The sequence below is a fragment of the Labrus bergylta genome, chromosome 14 (assembly GCF_963930695.1).
Source record: "Labrus bergylta chromosome 14, fLabBer1.1, whole genome shotgun sequence".
In the NCBI taxonomy this organism is placed as follows: Eukaryota; Metazoa; Chordata; class Actinopteri; order Labriformes; family Labridae; genus Labrus; species Labrus bergylta.
Genome location: NC_089208.1, coordinates 8156698 through 8180268, shown reverse-complemented (window position 1 = coordinate 8180268; position 23571 = coordinate 8156698). Strand labels below are relative to the sequence as shown.

The 23571-nt window shown below is 38.3% G+C and overlaps 1 protein-coding gene across 2 annotated transcripts in view; it reads right to left on the bottom strand.

Annotated features, from left to right (window-relative positions):
- Window positions 1-4569: 4569 nt before the first annotated feature.
- slco2b1 (solute carrier organic anion transporter family, member 2B1) overlaps window positions 4570-23571 on the bottom strand; it is a 35544-nt gene continuing 16542 nt past the window's right edge. For both annotated transcript variants that reach the window (XM_020653793.3, XM_029281164.2), the window contains 8 exons: window positions 17846-17936; window positions 16081-16245; window positions 15734-15923; window positions 15026-15170; window positions 11706-11866; window positions 8040-8104; window positions 7773-7893; window positions 4570-6765 (listed from right to left, as the gene is read on the bottom strand). In XM_020653793.3, the coding sequence (XP_020509449.1) occupies window positions 6570-6765; window positions 7773-7893; window positions 8040-8104; window positions 11706-11866; window positions 15026-15170; window positions 15734-15923; window positions 16081-16245; window positions 17846-17936 (1134 nt within the window). In that variant the 3' untranslated portion in view covers window positions 4570-6569. The remainder of the gene's footprint in view (window positions 6766-7772; window positions 7894-8039; window positions 8105-11705; window positions 11867-15025; window positions 15171-15733; window positions 15924-16080; window positions 16246-17845; window positions 17937-23571) is intronic.

The following is a 23571-nucleotide window of genomic DNA, read 5'->3' as shown; positions in this document are numbered from 1 at the left end:
ATGGGTGTCAAACCAGTCTGTGACTGCACAGGATTTTTGGAATGCCACATTGTCCCATGTGATCACATATATTGGCAAGTGGTCTCACCTGTCCCCTTTCTGCCTCTGGTAGCAGTCTTTTGTGCAGGTCTTCTAAAAACCAGAGAATGCAGTCAGTGTTGTACATTTACTGTTTGCAGGAGTGCACCATTGTTGGAGATTGCGGCGCACATGGTGATGTTGGCTTCTCTCTGGCCCAGCACGGTAACTGCGGGCCTTTTGCCAATTATGTTTTTACACCTTTTCGCCAAGCTAAAGCCAGCTGTGTCAACGTAGATCATTTCATCAGGGACTTGATCGGCCTCCAACTCAATGACTCTGAAAATAATCAGACACAATGTGTGTAAATGCTTTGCTGTATGCATCCTGTTTGTCCTACTTTACTCGTGGTGTATAGAATAGTTTACTGCAAAATACACTATGTATAGTACAGTAATGACTGTGTTGCATAACCTTACCTGGACGTAATGGCAACGGAGTTATTTGATGCGCTCACCGTTCCTTTCAAAAGGAACTTTGTATAGTTGTTTCATTCTGACTATGTGTTTAGCTAGAGTCCAAGAAATGGATGTCATGCTGATTGCTCCTGAAGACAAGGTTGTCCTCTACAGCGTTGGATTGAATGTCCTTTAGTTTAATTTTATTGTCAGCAATCACCATGTTGTCAATGGCAAGTTCCTGTTCTTCATTTAGGAGCTTTCCTCTGCCCCCTGAGGGAGGTACAGACGTTGAATCCTTAGAGAGACAAAATACAGTTGCATATTAGAGACCAGAGGCATACAGTTACATACAGTACTGTAAAATGATTTACACTTTGCAGTAGGAGAAGCCCTCATACAATATCCTACCTGTTGGTTTCTCGAAAATTCCGGACAATTGATGCCACTGTATCCCGGCTGAGATTTGGCTGTACACGTTCACCAGCCTCTCTGTATGATAGCCCATTGTTTATGACATGGTCTACGATAGTAGCTCATAAGTTACCCCAGCTCTGGCCCTTCTTTGAGCTCCACCACACATTCTAACTCCTCTCCCTCTACATACTCCTCATCTAGGCATTCCTCTGCCTTAACCTTGTTCCACTCCACTCCCTTGTCCTGGTTCTTGTCTTCCTCTTCCTCTCCCTCGTGCAGGCATTTTCTTACATTCTTTGTGTTGCTCTGTATTGTTCCTTTTCCACACAAGATCAACCCAAAGAGGTCATTTTTATACCATATGGTCATGCAATTGAAAGAACCTCCACACCTGAGTTTGTTTCCTAGATGGGAATCAGCTGTGATTGATCTATTTGCATAACTTCAATCAGGATTTTTTCAGTATTTGGGAAAAAATAGAGAGGATATATTTGTGTTCAGTCTATGATATGAACAGCTTTTCACTTTTACTTTATCCTATAGGTTAGGTTTAGAACATGATGTCATCTGCCCTGACATACCGTGTGAAAGCATTTGTAAATTTTGCAGTAAAAATCCATTGTTTAGGTCTTGGTTGAGCTTGTGTGTGAAAGAAGTTTAAGAAGCATTTTAAATGTGTGTTAGGCATTTTGTGTCAATGCAACAATAAATATATTAATTGTATAGCCTTCACAGACAGATGTTGTCATAACTGTTACGAGTTAAGGAAATTTGTTAAAAGTATTGAAAAAATTGTCATAGCAATCTTAAAAAAAACCTGTAATAGACCATTAATCCAAAGCCATGCTCCTGTGAGGTCACTCTCAGGGAGGTAGGCTCAAATGTTGTTATCATGTCGTACAGTTTTATTTCAGGTTGAATTGAGAATCTTGCAAAATCTTCATTTTATATCTTCCAGATAAAAAGAAAATCAAGTACAAAGCCGGTACATTATTCTAGATATTAATTGTTCATTTTGAACAAATTTATCAAAGCCTGAGGTCAAAACTCACTGCATAATTTTACTCTTAAAAACGTCATATTAACAGTTGAGGTCTATCTTCAAACTCCGCTGTAATTTTCAAGGTTCATCGTCTTCGGTGTCATCGATCTGATCGCTAACAGGTTATCAAACATGTTTTCAATATCAAATGTGGTCTGATCTCTCTTTTCAGTGATTTTCATGAAACGAGAAAATAGTTGTAGGAATCTCAAAGCTTATGTGACTTAATAAAACAGTACGATACGATAACAGTATTTGAGGATGATGTCACAGGAACATGTGACATCCATCAATATGGTCTATTGATTGATTCTTTTTTTTTTAATAGTCATATAATTGAGAACTGTTCATCAAAAAAGTTTCCCTTTCATTCGTACATTCAGCAATCAGATTATCCCAAACAGTTACTTCTTTTTTTACTGCTGCTGACTGAAACAACCTTCTAGAGCAACTCTGTAAGTTTTTGGACTGAGAAGTAATACTTAACATAAATCAAAAATATTTATCCTTGTAAAAAAATATTTTGAACCATGCTAATATTAGCTTTCAGCTCAAATTTGTGCTGATAAACCCCAGCCTCATGATGCTGCTCGTCTGAGCTCCTGTCCATCTATCTCCACATTTTCATTCTATCTAATAAGTCACACTGAAGTCGGCTGAAATCTGTCTTACTACAGTACTGTTAACCCAAAACAATTGTGTTTTAATATTAATAAACAGAATGAAAGGATGCTAAAAATTCTGAATTGATGATTTGGCAGGTCTGCCTGTAAGGAGACAATAACTTGAATTTGAAGTTTTTTGAATGAAGTTTGATTGATCATTACATGCCCATACAGGAGTATGTCAGCACTGATAAAGTGTCATGACAATGTTCCAAAAAAACTCAGACAGGATGACAGGATTTTGATGCTCGTATTTTTTCCCAAAAAAGTATGCTCTGTTTGTGAACAACTATTAAATATGTACTTTTCTGAATAACCACAATATCCATGGCTTATATAACAGCCAAACATAACTGATTCTTTAGCTGCATATATTGTTTAACTAAATCCTAAAAGAACCAACAGGAGCAACACTCAGTTCCTCTTTTTTTTCTTTTTGTTGCTGCAGCAGCCTCTTGATGATGAAATGGACCTTTAGGCTGAAACACTGTTTCCTGTCCGTCTCTGACCCTTCGCTTTTCGGAGAAGTCGACATGTTAATCTGCAGTTATTTATAAAAATGACAAGGATGAAAAGTTTGTGCAGGATTACATGGGCAAAACATAACATAAACACACTTTGAAGGACATACATTGACTCAGTTTTCTCTGTTGAAGCTGACATGACATTAGTTGTTGGCTGCACTGCAATAAAATGTTTCATGATGCTCACACGATTGATGTCTCAGCATCAGATAACAGTTGTTTGTGCTCCAGCTGCATCTTTTCTGAACACAACAGCTGCTGTCTGGACATGTTTGTGTGTCTGTGCATGTTCATCACCACAGCTTAGGAATGTCTCATATAGCAACCTTGATTAAGACTGTAAGTATTTTATTTAACTCTTCAATTTAATAAATCTGTCATTCAGTGAAACTTTTTGTTATAGAACAGGTTCACAAGTGAAATTTAACTTCAACAAACTTATTTTTGCACATTGTTTTATCCTGGAAAGCGTCTACTAGTAGGACTTATGAACCTTCAGCATGAGCATTATCAAGAAACTATTCATGCTAACAGATCTTTGAGGCTACACTCACCTTGACTCTGGTTCCAAGCCAAACCATACAGACGCCTCATTGGTCAGCGGGTATCATCACTCACACAAGAGGCATGTTCTCACTCTAAACTCAACTTTAACAGCAGCTTTGTTAGAGATTGAAATACAAGTCTGTAGGTTCAGCATCAGTTCTGGGCTCTTTCCTTGAGCTTATTATTTTAATGTGATTTTGATGTCAGGTAACACGTAAGAGGTAAATCTGGTTGGGTTGGTGATTGGGGCGGATTAAATTTAAAGCTTGATTTAAAAACAAACAGAAAAATCAATCACTAAGATTTCCCCTTCAGTTCATCTTTCAGCAACATGTTCTATTTTCTGCAGCTGAAAGACTTCCTGAATCACGAGCTGTTGCAATGAGGCAGAAAGCACTTACATTGTGTTTCTGTGTCACTTAAAAGTCACATATTATACTCCAGTTTTAATTTAGTCTCAGAGCTCCCCAAAACATGTCTGTGAAGTTAACTGTTAAAAATCCACTCTGTTCTTCCTTCTCGTTCCATGCCCAATTGTTCACAGTGAGAAGACAGACTCAGAGGGCAGAACAAACACTTGGCTGTGGGAGTGTCACCCACCTAGGGGAGGGGTTACTGCCCTTGTGATGTCACAAAGAGAAAATCTCCAAACGGCTTGTTTGAGCACACATTTTCTGAAAAGTGGAGCAGGCCAAAGACGGAGAGGATGGACTTTTCTCTTAATTGGGGGGGTTTTAGACCGACTTGGGTCACATATAAGGGGTTAGAAAAACATGGTAATGTGTATTTTGCATAATAAGTAACCTTTAAACAATAACTTATTTTTTGTAAAAGGAATTATTCATTGGTTTTTATAAATATCACGTGAAGCAGCAGAAAAACAACTCGAAACAACGTAATTTGTGCTCAGAGATTTATTAAAATTCACACAATGATGTTTTCTGGCTCAATTTTATAATCTGTTATGAAAAGGTAGAAATCACATGAATTCTGACTTTTACCTCAGAATGTGGAACAAAGAACCTGAACCACATCGGACTGAAGTGCAGGTAATAAAGCAAACACAAAAAGATTCAAAAGCATTATCCTAGTAAACCAGTTGGCTTTTTTGCTGCTCAAAGACTTTTGTTCAGGTTCCTTTAATAAAAGTAAATTTTACACAGCACTAAAATAATATTCAGGACTCTAATTTCATTAAGTAAAAAAATAAAAAAGTTAAAAAAATTTCACATTTCACAAAATAAACAATTCATCAAGTATGTACACAACATTTTACATGAAAAAACAATGACACAACAGGAAAAATATTTTTTTAATGAAATTTAGGAAGCTTAGAGAAAATATTTTTTTGAGAAGTTATTTAAAATGAATCTTAAAAAACAGCTTATACATGTATTGCATAGAAAAATACTTGATTGGAAGTTCACAGTGTTAATAATGAACAGTATTACAAAACTTTAAAACAATGATACAAAAAAGTGTGTTCACTGCTCATCATGGGTTTTTTTGGGGATTTATATTGTTTCATGAAAAACATAATAAAGCACAACATTTTAGATATACATTTTGACTTTTGAATCCATCCTACATTCATCCAACTGTTAGTAAACCATCCTTCTTTCTATTGTCCAGCAGGGGGCGTCTCCACTGGTTGTAAAACAACAAAACAAAAACAGTCTGATCGTAAGTCTATGATAAAATGACGCCTTTTCCTAATATCCTAATACCCTAATATCCAAATATTCCCAAACATAGCATGATGTTCATTTAGTAAATTATGGTCCTGTTTAGAGTCAAATAAAGCTCAACATTAACCGTCCACTTTTTCGGCAACTCTGGCTCCGGAAGTTAATTTTCCCATTCAATCCTCCTTTGACATTTCACAATATCCTAATTGAAGGCTGGAACCAAGTCAATCAGCTACCTCAATACTTGTGACTAGCATTTGATCTGGTGTAAAAAACTATTGGAAAACTGAGAAAAAGGCAAATGTACAAGACTGTGTAAATTATTTTTTCCAGAGTCCACTGCAAATGATAGCTCTTCTTCTTAAATGTAACTTTTTTGTTGTTATAGGGTTTAAACTGTTCATTCAAGATTTGTTATATCTTGTAGTTTCTGAATATATAAACTACATTTACTGCAGCAGGACAAGGTTATCTGTACAACTTTAATTAGCTAAATATAGACATAATATGACATAATGGCTTATGGCCATTAAGAGTAAATGAATGTGATTTTTTAATTCTAAAAATACACTGTTTGAGCTCTATAGACTACAAAGCAGAGGAGGAGTAAAGATTCATGTTTCATATCCAAGTTAGACTGAATTCATGACCATGCACCATGATAAAGGCAGCAGCAGCGTTAGCTATGAACTCATGCTGTGTCCCAGTTTAGAGGCTGTAATACTAACAGACTTTGTACATGACTAGTAATACAAATTACGAACCAGAACTAGTGTTGAATTACCAGGAGGAGACACCAGGAGGAGACACCAGGAGGAGACACCAGGAGGAGACACCAGGAGGAGACACCAGGAGGAGACACCAGGAGGAGACACCAGGAGGAGACACCAGGGGGAGACACCAGGAGGAGACACCAGGGGGAGATGCAGTAATCATCCAGAGCGGAGTGAATCAGGGTTGGCATATTTACACATGGCAAATATAATGAGTAGAGTTTAAATGATCATTGCAGCGGCAGAACATAGTTTGTGTTAGTTTGGCTTCTAGGCTCCAACCTCAACACTGCATGCAGAAATCTGAGGAGTGATGAGATGATATCTTAAACCTTCCAGTCAGAGCCTACAGGTGAATGCTGGGGGGGGGCATGGTGGGGCTGAACAAGAGTGCAGTACTAGTGCAGGTCAGAGCTGGCAATCTCTGTCTCACTCGCTTCAGGTTTTGATTCCCATGAGTTCTGTTTCTTTAGACGTATAGTTTTCTGGTGCTTTCTGCCCATTCACCAGTTCGTAGCCTCCCTTACAGCCTGCCTGTGGCTCCTGAACCCCGCGTCTCCTGCGCAGGACCACCACTGTCAGCAGGAAGCAGAGCAGCCCCCCACACACAAAGACCAGCTGCAGACCCAGAAACCTGCAAAACACACACACACACACACACACACACACACACACATATACGTGTTATACATGGTATAATGACAGTAAGACATCTTTGATAGTTTGCTTTAAATGAGCTGCAATTTTAATATTATCACGTTGTTTGTTTTTAAAATACACATTAGTAATACATGATTTTGTTTGTAATTGTTAAATTCTTTACAATCTTCTTTTGTTAAGCATTTTAGACGACATCTTTACATGAAAGGTACTTTATCAATAAACGTATAAGGTATTAGACTGGTATTATTATGTTTAACTGATGGCGTTTGATTTAATCTATTTTAATGTTGTCATTTTTTATGTATATTGTCTGGATGCCTTTGAACTGTGAATTAGTATCACTGTAATGTGTTGTTTGGTATCTTTGGAATACCCAATATCCCTTCTGCACAAAAAATGTACCTTCTTAGGTGCAAAAGTTTCTCTGAAACTTCAGTATAATGGTCTTTATATGTAAGAACTTTCTGCTGTAAAATCACGAAGGCTTCCTTTGCATTTTTGACAATTGTATACAACCTTATCTTTAAGATTGAACTCTGAAACCTTCTATTTTTTTCTTCCTCCTTTGAAACATCTTCCTTTGTATGTTGATATGATTGAATATTATTATTTTATAGTATCTTATAATAATATATTTCCTACAATAAGACATTTGACTCCATGCTGTTTTAAAGGGAAGATTCCATCAAACAAATAAATGCACTACATTCTCCAATGGATACATTTGCTTAACTTCTGCCAAAGCAATAAAAAAGTGCCAGTGTAAGCAAACACAGGAAAAGTGTATTTATTTCACTCAGTTTGACTTCCAATTTCAGAGAACATCATTATCTGTGATCTAATTTGGTTCTTTTCATTTTGTTTGAATCTTGTTCTCAGTACGTGGAAATCTTTAGACTGTGGTTGTGACACTTGTTACACGTGTAAACAGTTAACTCAGTGTGTTAATTGTTATTGGATTGTTTCTGAATGGCTCACCTCTGTCTGAAGATGTCCAAGTTGAAGTAAAGACAGGAAGTCTGTTTGCCACACTTTTTGCCCCACAGGAGGCAGGTGGTGTCGATGACACTACCATACAACACTGGTCCAGGCATGAACGCTACAAACACACACACAAACAAACACTCACATTAAGGATGGATGAAAGAACGATAGATATTTCTATAAAGTGGTTTGTATTTTTTGTTTTAAAACCACGGTAAAAGAGAGTGTTGAGATTTTTGAAAACTAAACTACTTGACTCACCAAGTACTCTGAACAACATGTACTGAACTCCCACTGCGAAAGACTTGTCCTCAGCTGGCACTGTCCTGATGAAGATACAGACAGATTAAGTGTTTATTTACTGTGTGCAGTCATCAGTGTGTGTGTGTGTGTGTGTGTGTGTGTGTGTGTGTGTGTGTGTGTGTCATATGAAGTAATATTATTATCAAAGACATTACAAGTAAATATTTTATTACTTTTCTGTATTTTTAAAATGATCAGAAAGAGAAGTTCACACTTGGCCAGTTTAGAATGATAGTCCCCTGTTAGTAAGGTACACGTGTATGTATGTATGTGTGTGTGTGTGCGAGTGTGTGTGTGTGTGTGTGTATGCATGCGTGCGTGTGTTAACATAGTCTGAGGGGGGAGCTGCAGCTGTCCAACACAGTTTAAAATGAAGTAAATTAACACCAAAACAGCATTCATTCTCTGTCAGATTCTAACACAGTAACTTGATTTACATATTCTAAGATTCAGCATGACTACTTTTCCATAAAACAGTGTCCATTAAAGCACTTACAAATCTGCTTAAAAGTCATAGAAACATTTATTTTACACCGTAGAACTTGCCTTTTTAGTTTTCGAACTAATCTGATGATGTTTATCTGTGCACATTTGTAGCCAGAAGCTTTTTACCAGCAAAATGTAAATTGCGTAGCTTTAAAAAGTCGTATAGGAAGAAAAAAAGCTTTGAGCATTCTATGTGGGAAAATAACTGGCATAAAGATTTTGAGTTTGTAAAGTTTTGTCTCTGTTAAAAAGGTTTGTAGCTGAAACGAGAAAGTTTTACACATACAAATATAATTGGCCCATTTTAAAACACATTTTGTAGTTGTAGAACTTGTTTTTGTATTTCTTTATTTGAACGTGTGCAGTAATAATTTCATGAGTGAGGTTTCGCGAAGTTGCAGAGATGGATACACAAAAGTCCTCTCCTAACCCTCACCTATTCACACATTCACAAGATATTTCTACAGCTACGTATCCTTTTTACATACTCGTAAAATTTTACAATCTCAAAGTCTTCATGGCTTTTATTTGTGTCATGATTTGTTCTTGTTCAGTTTTATGTCTTGTAATTTTATTGTTTAAATGTAATTTCCTCTTGTGTATTCTTCTGTTCATATTCCTGGTACAAGTTTTAAAACATTATGTAGCCTCTTTGTATATCTCGTAAAATCATACTTAGGCTATTTTGGATGAATGTTGATTTATGAGTGGACAGGAATATGATGGTTTCACTTTTGTTTATGCCTTGTATTTCAATTCCTTGTGGCAATTAGGATTATTTCACTGGTAAGAAGGCACATGGGAAAGTTTTATAGATGCACTTTTAGTAGTCCATTTTCTGAACATTGTAGTTTCACCATGGCAGAACCACGTCATTAACCTCCGCTGGCCCGTCGCAGTTAATTACGTCGCCTTGTGGAAAATGTGGTCGGATTGTCAGAGCAACACGATCACATTTCCCTAAGTCCTTTATGAATTCTCCTAACATCTTTCCTTGACCTCATGACGTTTTCCCCGGGGTTAAGGTAAAGTGAAAGGAGATAGGAGGGACAATTAGGATGCACCCCTCGTGTTTGTCTTTTCTTAAGTGTATCCTGTCTTATTTTGAAATGATTGCCTTTATGTCATGTCTTGTTGGCCTCGCCCATGTTCAATGCAGGAGCAATGCAGGGTTAAGTGTCTTGCCCAAGGACACATCAGACACGTTGCTCAGCTGGGGATCGAACCCTCGACCCTCGTGCATTAACTTTATCCCCAACATAAAGCTGTTTTCACACACATAGGCTAAATGTCCTCTCACCTTTATCCCGTTTAGTTTATTAATTAACCCTAATTAAATTAACATCTCCCGACGTTAATGTAGCCTAGGCTCTAATTCCCTGCGGAGTAGCCTAAAGCAGCCCCTTCATAACATGACTAAAAGACATGCTATGTTCGATAAAATAGTTCGTCTTATACCCTGTAGTAGGCTATGGTCACCCTAACATATCATATTAAAAGAACCTGGATTTTTATTCAGACAACCGGTGAATCTTCACTAACACGGCGTGATACGAGACTGAATGAAAGCATGAGGAAATGAAACAGCGTTTCTGGCTCTGAAAGAGGGAGGAGACCGAGAGAAACTCTGGGTTCACTGAAGAAAACCTGCACTCGACCAGGTTAGGTTCACTTACTCAGTTACCATAGTAACTGACTCAGAGGAAAAGTAACTTCACCCTCTGAAACGGGCTGGAGTGACCCCTCTTTCTCGGGTTTGAGTGACCTCCCACTCTGAAACGTAATACCCAGAGTTACTCTCATTTTAGGGTTAACTTACTCAGAGTTTACACAAAACCTTCTTTCAGAAACGGGCCCCTGATAAACTGTGAGCTGACTATTTTATACACATGTGGCTGATTAGAGAATGAGAAATAGGTTGCGCTAAAGTGACTGACGGAGAAGGGGAAGACTTCACATATTTCACATATTTCCAGGAAGTCTCTCTTTGTGAAATGATAAAGTGCACCTGACGTGAATAAAAATAGTTTCCTGGAACTCTTTCACTCCCATCTGGATTTTAGTTTAACGTTATGCAACATTTAAAAACACACATGACTTTTTATGTAAGCAGAGTTTCTATTTGTAATTCTGTCACTAATCCAAGGTCAAAACACCACGTACCAGTGTAAAAGTGAAACTAGTTTAAGACTTAAGTATGAGAAGAAGAATGTTATGTTATCAATCTGAAGAGATTCAAAGATGTGTGTTAAAGGGATACTCTATGATACGATACAATATGATATGATAGAGATGACCCCTAGTCACAAAATCAGCAGAATACCAGTCTCACAGTTGAACACAAGCATCATCATCTTTTTTTATCACAGCCTGCCATATTCTCTGCCATGAAAAAAAGCCAACAACAATCCTGACTCTTATGCACGGCCCCTCCACAAAGAAATCATGGTTTGACAAACACTGACACTGATAGCTTCCAATTAGTGCTAACATGTTTATAAAATAATGTAAGTATTTGACTAAGTTTAAAAACTGGAGCTCAGACTTGGCCAGTCTGTTAGTACAATAAAGGGATAAAGATGAACAGATTAATTGTCTGATATTTACATGGAAGAAGCTTCCAAAAAGCTCCAACAGCACAAACACAGAGTTGACATCTAGCAGACCCTGAACAGCACCCACCCCTCATTCAAAAAGGCCACGCCCCTTACTCTACATCACATTAAGCCATAATATAATTGAAACAATGGTAAGGTCTATAAAAATTCTGGATATACAGTTGTCCTGAATAGAGAAATGTGCTTTAAAGAACAAAACTGTTTTCGTACCGGGCTGTGAACATGTTTATTCCTGCTTTAAAGTTTGATATTTAACATGAGGCTCTATGAAGATTGGCTCACTATAGGAGACAGCCTCAAGTGGACACACGAGAAACTGCAGTTTGTAGCATTTCATTATTTTTTCAGACTTGGAGGCAGTTGCTTGGTTTAAATCTTGATACAGACTCTCTTGATGATCGCTTGCAGTAAAGCTGATCACATCCATTGTTCTCTGTTAGCATGACAACCAAACAGATACACCAAGCAGCACATCAGTAAACTTTGTGTTGTATCTAAATCTTGTCAGTGTCTTTCTTACCTAAGGATCATCATGTAGGAGGGCGTCTGAGAGAAGGAGGCGACGAAGGCAGTGAGGCCAATCAGAACCATGAAGGGAAGGAGGAGGTGGGAGCATCCACTGCCGCAGGTACCCGGGGAGGCGTAGCCGAGACCGCCGACACACCGACAACCGGTGTAATTCTGCTCAAACACACACACACACACTCACTGTAAACATTCTGCTATGTATTATTCAGGAAAAGGAGCAAAAATATAGTTTGTCCTGAGGATAGAGTTACAGGAAATGTCTGGTGTGTTTGTAGACAGTGAAAAATCATCTTGTCATTATTATAATCATCATATTTCTGTAAGAATCCTTTCTGTACTGTTGTCAGAAACTTTTAATAACAATCAGAGCCTGTCAATGATAAAAACAACAACCTTTAGTTTAAGATTTCCCCAAGGACCAGGTAACAGCCATTACAGCCTGTTTCACTGCTGCAAGCGAGACTGTAGTTAATCAAAAGAACTTGCCTTCTTTGAGTGCACGCAGATACGCACATTGGCTGACCCTAATTAGAAGGCTCTTTTAGGCTTGATTCCTCCATATTTGTGTGCTTTATTGCAGAGAACAAGCAGTCGCTATGCCTTGCGTTCTTGTACCTACACAGTTCTATCTGTTCCTTGGGTAAGGACTGAATTAGGAAAAAGAGCTTTCAGCTTTGCTGCCCCCTCGGCATGGAAAACGCTACAGACTGAATTAAAACTCCCTGAACTTATTCCACTTGGAGCTTTCCGTTCTATCCTTAGGGACAGACAGCGTGAGACCATTGAACAGTGCCTGTGTTTTTTCAAAATCTTACATTTTTGTTTTATTGTTGTGTCACAACTCCCGCACTTTCTTTTTTATTGAAAAGACTATGTTGTAATCTATACTGTCACTTCATTTTAACTGTTCTTATGACATGTGCTGCTGACTCTTTGGCCAGGTCACCCTTGTGAAAGAGATACTGATCTAAATGGGTTCTTAACCTGGTTAAATAAATTTAGAGCCATTTTTCCCTCACTTGCATTGGACATTATAGTCACTTTATAAGTTGGGTTAGGGGTGTGTTAACAATTACTTCACTTTTCTCTGGAAAAGAAATGTCTCTGGAGACTTGAGTCTGCCTGGAAAACTGTGTGGGCTAACTGAAAGTGACACATTCAGTAATGGAGAGAGGTTGGAGGAGAAAGTGAAAGTGAACTCATGAGAGGAAAATGTGATAAAGCTGAGGAATATCAATGGTTTTTATTCTGTCAGACTCTTAAGACAACATCTTGATATGATATAACACATCTGAAAAGAAAAGAAGAACATTATAATTCACATAATATTTTTGTTCCCGTTTGAATTGAATGGATTTCAAAATATTTGTGAAACGGCAGTTTGAGCATCTCCACTCTCTGAAAATTAGCCTCCTGAGTTTTTCTTCTTAAGTGCATCTAAAATAAAAAAAACATTAACGCTACAGCACAACTTTCAAACCTACAAAAATCTTTAAGGCGAGCATATTCTAGGGATATGAAGCAAATAAAAATACTTCAAGAAATTAAATAAAAAACAAGAATGGAAGTGTTGGTAATGACAACTATTTCTGAAGCAGCGTTTTAAGGGTTAAGTTTTGGAATGGGGAGTCATTCTGAGCGGGACTGGATTTGAGTGTGAGGTATAATTTGAAAAGGCTTTTATCAACTTGTTAGGCGATTTGATTTGTTACCCTAAGAGGGCGGGGCGAACAACCAGGTTAGAAAAACAGAGTGCACCAAAGCTGCTCATTTTTGGTGTACCCGCCCACATGAAGACCACGGTGGTGTTCACCAGGACATACATAAATGTGATATAATATCTCTGAGAGTCATTTCATTACCACAAAGTTGTGGTACTTTACTGTAGGGAAGCTCTGTATTTTTAACTCAAAGCTTTAATGGGATGAGATTTTCATTTATTTTCTTTTAGCTTGTTTACTCTCCAAATAATCATTTGACGACCCTTCAGATTTATCTAGTGACCTGTTGAGGTGTCCAGCCCTTAGGTTTGAAAAATAGTGGACTGTAAAAAAATATTCAAGCAGTCTCCACCTGGAGCAGCTGCACAACCACCACTTTAACTTTTATACTTTGATAACACGAAGCTGATGATATTGTAACAACAAGTACTCATTTGCTTAAGATGCTTTTTGTGAACTTTACCCAGTTTGCAGCGGCTGTCAGACTCGCTGTGCAGCATGTTTGATTTGGCATCCAGATTTGCTTCCCTGTGTTTCTTTTTAATGCTTTCTGTTTTCACTTAAGACCACTGACACATAAATAGAGCTTAGGGGAAAGTTGGAATGCACATAAAACAGGAATAGGGTGTGATTGTTGGAGAGACAGTTAGAAGAAGACTGGAAAAAGTGTAATTCATATTGGACAGAGCCAAAGAAAAGAAGATGATCAGAGTCTCTGCAGCTTTGATGAAACAAAAGGGTATTTAGACAAGCATATATATATTATCTAATTTATGAAGAATGATGATAGCTCAGTGGGGATTTACTTAGAATGGATTGCCGCCGCTAACAGCTCCATCAATTGCACTTAATTTGCTCTCCCGCTATCTGCGCCATCTCAAGGTCTAATTCACAAAGCTTATTAGCTAATGGTATTCAAGCAGAAACATGTTTCATATAGTTGTCCTGCTCTGTGCAGTTTGCTTGCTCCCTGTGTGCTCTCAACTTGAGGGAGCTCACTCTATCTGCCTGTAGATGATAAAATGCAGAAATGTGAAGATTCACTGTTTAAAACGCTTCCAAGGTCCTGTGTAACATGTGGAGGAATTGTGGTACATATACTGTATGTCTGACAGGCTAGCCCCAGGCTGATTTAACCTCGGTTTAATACATCATAGAAATATTTAAAGACATATTTTTTCGGTCAACAAAATTAGATTTTTTTTTTCTGGAACAATGGAAAGTTTGGGCATGGAAGCTCTTTTAAAAACTGCAGGGAAGTCACCACAAATTCAAATTTGACTACACGTGCTTTCAGCACTGCTGTTTGTGAATTACACGCTTTTGCAATGAGGCCAATTTTCATATAGAAGGAGGCCAATTTTTCCCATACAGTGCATAATGGCTCATTCAAATAGATGAAAACTGCACTGGCACAAAGAGGCGCTTTGCTCTGAATCAGTCTTTTTATCATATTTGCAGATCAGGATCTGAGATAGTTAATGGGAGCAGATTGGTTCAAAGCAGTACATAGTTGAATTGATTTAAAGTCAATTCTGTATTTGACATTTACTATTACAATTACAAAGACAATTGATAAAAGAATACTTACAACGGCCTTGTTCAATGTATCCATCTCCATAGCCATACAGCCGGCGTGGCAGGGAGATCTGAACTCCACTCCGTCTGAACCACAGACTGGATTAAAGGCCTCCTGAGGACAACGACAACCAGCGCTGCACGACAATGCATCACTTCTATAAAAAGGAAAATACATGGTGAATTGTACAAATGACAGGGACTCACTTCATCCAATCTTCCTTTTTGTTGTGAAGAAATGCCATTTGTTTGTTAACAGTCATGAAATTAGTTCAATTTCAGAGGTAGAAATTGTTTCCTGTTAGTGCTGAGGAAAGTTTCCTGCAAGTTTAGGGTTTACTCTCTTGTAAAGGTGTGATAAGTGATGAGAGATTATTTTAAACACCCTAGTCAGAGCACACATGTCAACACTGGGGAGTTAGTGGGGTTGAAAGCAAGAGCACTGTAGTGGTTTGGGGCAGAACTGGCAATGACAGAGTAGAGGGATAGACTAGAAATCTTGCAGCATAAATAGACCACCAAAGTGGACGTGTTTGTCTTGTGATTAGTAGAGAATGGCACATGTCAAGTGTGAAATCAGTGCAGCTCAAGTTGCGTACTGAACAAGCTCACAGATGTAGCTCCATAACTTGTCAATTAGGTTTATCTTCTATGTTGTAACTAGCCCCTGAGGCCTGCATGGCGTATGTAGATGATGTGTTTGAACTGAAGCTGCAGCTACCTTGTAGGAAACACTCCGGCGACCTTCTGTGTTGGGCAGCCAATGAACAACAGCGGCATTGAACAGAACAGACCGAGCAGGATGGCAGCGGTGCACAGCTTACTGGCACTGTTGATGGACAGATTCAACCTCCGCATCAGAACTCCACCTAGGACGGTGCCCAACACGGCCAGAGGGATACAAACTCCTCCTGAAAGACGGATATCAGGAAAACAATGACTTCAATTTCACTTGATCCCAACTTTACTGCTGATACTATAGCTTTTCTGGGATTCTACTGGACCATCAAACACATATTATTTAAATTTAACTTCTGTGGAAAGTCTCTAAAGACATGACAGTCTCACCTATCATCATGGTGGAAAAAGAGACAGTCTGGCTGAACTGTCTCTCTATGAACTTGGCCATAAAGGTGGCTAGACCCGCCAGCAGCGCTGCCAGGTTGACCTGCGCCAGAACCACCAGCAGGTAGATAGGGCTCCGCAGGGTTCGCAGAGCGATACGAGGAAAACCTGAAGGACATAGAGGGACAATGAAGGTGATGATGACTGATGGATGAAGAGCAGAGATGAAGAAAGGTCTGTTTTGCACTAATACTGACTGTCTGCAGTTATTATTTGTATGTTTTTTAGTTATTTTTACAGCTCCGGTGTTGAATTATGAAGCAGATGCAGATGTTCAAAATCCTGCAGTTCATCTAGTGTCCGCTTGAGGCCAGCTGCAGAAGCGTTGGAAGTCACATACACCCCCATTCAAAAAGGCCAGTTTTTACAGCTGAAATCAAAATGTTTTATGGCCTGGTACAAAAAACAAAATTGATCTGATTAGCTCATGTCTCATGAATGGGCACACGCTGTATGAGGTTTAATTCTGAGGCTTGAAACCCGCCTCAGCTCCAGCTCTTTGTCTGTTGTTAGGTTGACTGACAGTGAGAAATCATTTAAAGCATTTAAAGCATTGCGACCGCCATCGTTGGCACTCCAAAGCCCCCTGCAAAAACAGATGGGTGACATTACTCAGGCTTCGTCCATTAATATTCACAGTCTATGGTTTCAATACAAAACAAATGCAATAAAGCATTTTTAGCGCTCGGCATCCTGAGCGCTGAAAATGTTGTCAGTCTCAACTTTTTTTTGTCGCTGCGCTCACAGTTCTCTCGTTAGCTTTCGTAACTTAACAACAATAAACGCTGGTGAGAAGTGTTCTGACACTGAGGTTGTAGGCACTGCCAGCACACACAAAAAACTGCTAATGGACACACTACCAAAAAAGTATATCTACTGGCTCAGTGAACTTTGTAGTCTGACTTCACTTGCAGTCAGTTTTTGTGTCACTGATGCCAAATTTCTTTTTAAATTTAACAAAACTAAAGTATTATTGCCATGAAAAACCAATTTCACACCACACATGCCAATTTCAGTGCTACAGTATCGAACAGGCAAATAAGATATACATGTCAATATACTTTCACAGTTCTACTTGTCATCTGTGGTGATGTGATGTTATGAAACAAATGATAGGAGACTGAGGATCAATAGCATACTGCAAAAACACTTTTTGAGATCATCACTGATTTCCATTTGTAACAGCCTCTGATTGATGGAAAGTGTGCAACAAAGCCTTCTGACTGGCTAATAGACACAACATAAGGGTTACAGGTTCACAATCAATACTTTGAATATAACAGAAGTGAGTTTGGGGACATTCATGACAACATCTGAGTATGAAAAATGAAGAATGCTCAAATTTAAAGGAAATTTGCAAAGATTGGTCAAAACTGCAAAATACAAAAACAGGTTGGGATTGTTTGAATTTGTTTTATAGCAACGTCCATCTTCCTTCGGGGAATGAAAAGAACTTGAATGTTTCTTTTATATTGTGTGAGCACTAAATATCATGGGACATATTGCAGTCATATATCTCACATTTATTGAATGCAATTGTTATTTATGGGATTTTCATTTTGACAAGTTGGGTTCATTTTCTCAACTAATGATGAAATTAGTCTTGCTTTGAGTTAGACCTGATGGTACACAGTGACCCCTTTTCACCATCGATACCCTTTAGTGGCCTCACTTGCATCCTCAACAAAGTAGCTAAAAGAAGACTTACTTTTAAGGAACTGAAGGATAGAGAGTTCCTGGAGCGGGTTTGTCTGCGGCTGCTTGCTGTCCGGTATGGACTCGTCATCGTCTGCTTCGTCCTGGACAAATATGGAAACAGAACATCACATGCTGGATGTGTTGTTTCCCCTGTTAGTTTCGAAATCCCTTTAGTTTGCAGTTAATGCTGCTTTGGATGAGTTTGCTGAGGCCCTGCATTTGGTAGGTAAAACCATGCCACTCAAAGAAAGATTTATTAAAAACGTAAAATCTCAAAGTCAGATAAAATCCTCTGAAAAACATCAACATGGCTAGATTTGTAGGCCACAAGTACATGACATGTTTAATGTGATAGTCGGATGTTGCTTCATGGTGGTCTGGGCAGGAAAATATGACCAGCTTTTGTTGAAAAGATTTTACCTTCTGATAGTTTGAGATAAACAAACAGAGCTTGGAGCCGAGCTTGGAGGTGTAGCTCTGGATTTATCTGTAGATCTGCATTCCAACACAGACCAACAGTGACGGTGCAGGTAAACTGCACATAACCTCCACTGGGTTTATTTGCACAATCTCTAGTTTCAAGTCTTCTGCAATACTTCAAGATGTTTATTAAGTAAATGATGGTGCTGCTTAAGAGTCAAATAGACCAGAAAGCAGGGAGGAGTTAGTTGGAGGCTACCAGTGATTGAAAAGCCTTTACCATTGCGATGTGTAAAACAAATCATTCTTAGGTATTTGGTTGAACTTACAGACACTTCGAGGAGTCAGCTGATTTGCTTGCTAAAGTTTGCATTCAAACTAAGGTCAGAGGTTGGAAATTTATTTTTTCTCTTATTTACATGGGATCCCATGGGAACTATGTTTCTTCCTTGGATCTACACTGTATAAAAAGTAAACAAGACAAATCATACAGAATCAAAAAATAAACAACATCAGTCAATCCCACTCAGGGAAACCACATTCAGCCAGGGTGTATTTTCCTTCAGAGTATCACACCAGTGAAAATGAATACTGCAATCAATTAGAGAATCCACATGAATCTATCAATCATTATTTGTATAACAAGTGTTATTGTGAGGCACTTTTCAAAAGAGCAGGTAAAAGACCTTACTCATTGTTAATAAAAATGGGATAGGGGAGATGAGAAAAGATGCAGGAAGGATTCCTCCTTTGTATTCCTCCTGTTCATGTTGTCCACACTTCCTTGCCGCTGAGGTGGAGGTCGGAGCAGGCCGTGCATGAATGAGGACGGTGATGTCTTACTTCAGTGCAATACAACCACAGCAACGACATACTCTGAGAGAATCTGGCCTTTAAAATATTTCTTGCACTAAAGTGCGAAGGCGTTGGCATGACAATATATGCAGAGTGAGCACTTTTAGAATAATATGTATTTCATTTTATTGTTTTAGTCATTGTTACATGAATGGTGGGTTTGCAGCTGACAGATGTTGAGCTAATTTCAGTGAACTTCTGCAATCGCTTAATGTACAAGTACTTTAAATATACATTCTAAACGAGGGTACTTAGGGAAACTCACTTAGTGTAATTTAAACACTATCTGGGTCTCCAGGACCTCTGCAACATTTGGACTAAAATAATAATAAACAAGCTGCTTCAAACAATTAAATAAACACCCAACTGAGAATACATGTTGAGGATTCACTGATGGGTAATGCTGGTGAGTTTCTTAAAAACACATGATCATTTATGAGGCAGTTTATGTTATTTGAATCCAGCATTTTTTTTTTATCTCAGCCGTAGAGAAATGTGTTTCAGTTAGAATGATAGTCCTGTCACAACAAAAGTCCTTTTCCCAGGGAAAGGGAAAGGAAGCGTCTGCTGCCAGCAGGTTGCTCAACACGAAGCTGTAACTGATATGACTGAGTTCATATACACACACACACAACAGTCTCTAGTACACTGAGTCAAAGTCCAGATGCGGGAAGCCACACCTCAGAGCTACATTCGATTTTTAAATGACTTCACATGAGAGAATTTTATTTGATGTTTGGTAAACATAAAAACCTGAACACTACAATTTCACTGAGCACTTTTTAGACTCCATTTAAATCACTCAATGGTGTCGTAAAAAGAACAAACCACACTCAACCATCGGAGATAAAAACAGACGCAGAGTCTTGAATTATCTCGTCAAGTGTTGGTGATATTTAAAAAGCTCTAAATAATGGATGAAATAAATCTAAAGGTACTTTTCACAAAGAGCAGGTCTAGATCATAACCTTTAAGTGTTACTCTGAAAATAAAACAACACTCTTAAAAATAGCAGCGCAGAAAGGGTGGATCGTTTAAGTTAGGTAAAATGCCTGACAAGGTTTCAGAACTACAGACTGCTATATAAACATTATACTGGACACCATCAAGGGCATTATCCTGCGTTTAAGGTAAGGTGGTAAGGATCAAAATACGACCATAATACTATATTTGAATACATTTTGCAATCAAACTAATAATTTTATAACAAGCCATAGCTCTGTTTCTGATCCCTTTATGTTATAACTGCAATGAAAATGTTGTTCACTTGTCGTTAAAGTGAGCAAATCTCAGCAGTGCCTGAGCAACAGGATACATTTCCGCTCAGCTCACGGATTGCTTTAGCCCAGCTATGAACTTGAAAGGTATACTAGCAAGATTCAGAGTCAGAACATTACATGCAGTTGATGTGAGGTAGCCTACAAATAATTTGACAGTATGATATAAATCACTGCTAGCTCACCAGCTAATATATGTTCTGTACACAAGATGGTGCCTGCTTCTTGTTTTGGTTGTGTGATGTATAAGGTAGTTAGGAGAGGACTCTGAATTCTATATTTTACTGCTCATGAACAATTAGTAAATACAGCAGCGTGGAGAACTGGCATTGTGTGGCCAATGATAAATACTGTAGAATAAAAGTGCTGTCTCTGTTGTCTGTCAACTGTCTGAGCTAACCAGCTATTCCGAGACTTCTGCTAACTGCTAATGCTGCTAGCCTCTCCACCTACACCAGCCTTGATACATACACACTGGGAAGAGATGAAATTGAATTTTGCGAATTAGCGCCTCATCTGCGGTGTGAACATTTTGATGATGATGTGCCATAAAGGCCTCTCCCAGCTACGTTTCTATAGAAATGGAAATTCATTTTTTTAAATTAAGTATTTCAGCATTACATCAAAGCTACCACAAAAGTAGAAGGAAACTCTTGCGCTTCAGACACTCCACAATTGGTGGTCCATGGAAATTAGATGTTCATATATAATTCATTGGACTCCTTCTCTCAGACAGGATCCAAAGAAAGTACTGGAGCACACAAGTCACTTCAGGCAAATCTATTAAGGTGCAAATGACGACGAGTCAAAAAGTTTGAAGCATAAATCACCTTCATGAGAGGGGGCAAACACTGAGTCAAATATCTGGTGCCAGAAATAGAAAGTGCTGAAGATTATCTGTTATACAGGGAGTCATTTCAGCTGGAACATTGTTGGGCAATCGTTCGGCTTCATTCATCTGAACTCTCTTAAACTTTGATTCTTAGCCAAACAGCCTGAAACAGCTTCTTGTTAGGGCTCGCTGAGGTTATAGGAGTAGTTATGAGCATTTCTTATATTCTGCATCACTCTCAATTATCTTTGTTGACATTATTATTAATATTTACCATGGCTTAATTAACCCATTAAACGCTGCAACAACTTGATGAGCTTTGTAATTTTATGGGGAAAATGCATAAAAAGTCATATTAAAGTAAAGAATTTTAGGATGTTTTAAATTAAATTTGTGCTTTAAATCTGCACATTTCACAACAGACTCACATTTAACACTATACAAACAACAGACTCACTGCAGGCCAACATCCTAATTTAATCAGTCTGAAATTAAAACTGTTGGAGACTTCATTTTTTTCCCACGCAAAGCTCCAACCTTTGTGGGGGATTGTTCTTTGAAAAATTATCTTTAAGCCAGCTAGCTAGACCATAACAAACAAAACTCAAACAACCTTTAGGCTGTTCAGACGTCAAGGGATAAGAAGCACCTGAACATATTCTCATGAATGACTTTGAGATAAGCAAAAAAAAATGTTAGACAATATTTATATTTCAGAAAACACCTAAACAATTAGACTTTCTCCAAAACTAAAAATGGATAGTTTAAACTACTTTAGGAGTGTTGAGAAATATTTTGCTCATGTTTCTGCATTAAGAAAAAAACTTTTTTATCAATATGTTTGGTGTAACTATTAAGCAAAAAACACACAACTTTGTGAACTACATACAACTTCCCGATCTAAACACAACTTTCTGTTCCTAGCTGTCTCTCTTACTCTCTCCCGTAAATAAACAGATCCACAGAGCGCCCCTACAGGCCTGGAGCGCTTCTGTTTAAGGCTGAATTTGGCAGCGTTTCTGTGTTTGCTGTTGTTTTCTGGTTGTGTGTGTTTTTGACTTAAGTTTCATTTCTGTTCTTGCAGCACGCTTGATGCTTATGCAGTTGTTTTGCCTAATTGCAACGCGTTTGTTTCTTTGCAGCGCGTTTTAACCTTTGCATTTGTTGTGGTAGTTTGCATTTGCTTTTGAATGTGCAGCGTTTCTATATAAGCTGCACATTTTTCTAAATGTATGTCGTTTCATCAGTTGCTGAGCGTGTGACACTAACGGCCACCGTAGGAATGCATGAATTATGCAATCCTGTCTTATCTGCAGTTACCTAATAACTATTAAACTCCAACGAATCTCCATATAAATCTTCATAAAAGGTGCAGCCAACAATCTGCCTTAAGGCGACCTTGAGTAACACCAACTTTCTTCTTTCTTCTCATGTTACTTTCAGACTGTAAACATTGCAACACACAGTAAAGAAATATTGCCTGGAAGTTGTTTTTCACTCGCAGGTAGCCAAAGTGGGAGCCCTGAAAGAGTTGGGCATTGTTCTCAAAGAATATAAAGTTGTCAGATGATAGCCGACAATGATTTTTATTGCAGAGACAGAAGTGGTTACCAGATTACAGAAAACCATTTCACACACTGAATCTGCAGCTGTCGTTGTCCCTGCCATGGACTATATATTTATATGGTAGGTCAGGTCCTAAGCTCCACCTACTCCAGGTTGACGGATTGGACATGGGTCAAACTATGAAGTTAAAATAAGTGTCAGATACATTTTTCCCAAACCAATTCTGTCATGATGGTTAGTTCTTATCCAGCTGGTTTATGTGCAAGTGTTCATTTGACTGAACCCCCCTTAGGGATCTTTGACAGTTTTAGCTGTAAGTTGGGTGGATGTAAGTGGGTCGAAATGTAATGATGGGTTGAAGTCCTTCTCAGAACATTTTTAACAGAGTAGATGTCAATTCTTACATTCTGATGCATAAAACATGTTTTGATCCTTTTTTCTGGCTATAGCATGAGACATATTTGGTAATTGTATTCAGATAAAAGTTGTTGCCACTTCTCACACATGTAAAAATGACTAAGAGGCTAAAAGTACAGACATTTTGTCATTGATTAAAGGCAGGGTTGGTCCTGACAGAAATTAATAATAGATGTAATCTGAAAAGGAACGTCATCTGTTGAAAGCGAGTAAAAACTTTGACCAATGTCTGCCACGAGGTATCAATTTGATGAACCAATCATGCCTCCATATCTGCCCCTGCTCCTTCTTTACCCCTCTTGTGCACTATCCAACACTCAAAGTGGATCACTGTTGACAGAGTTTACACTGTGAGTTTTCTTACCGCTA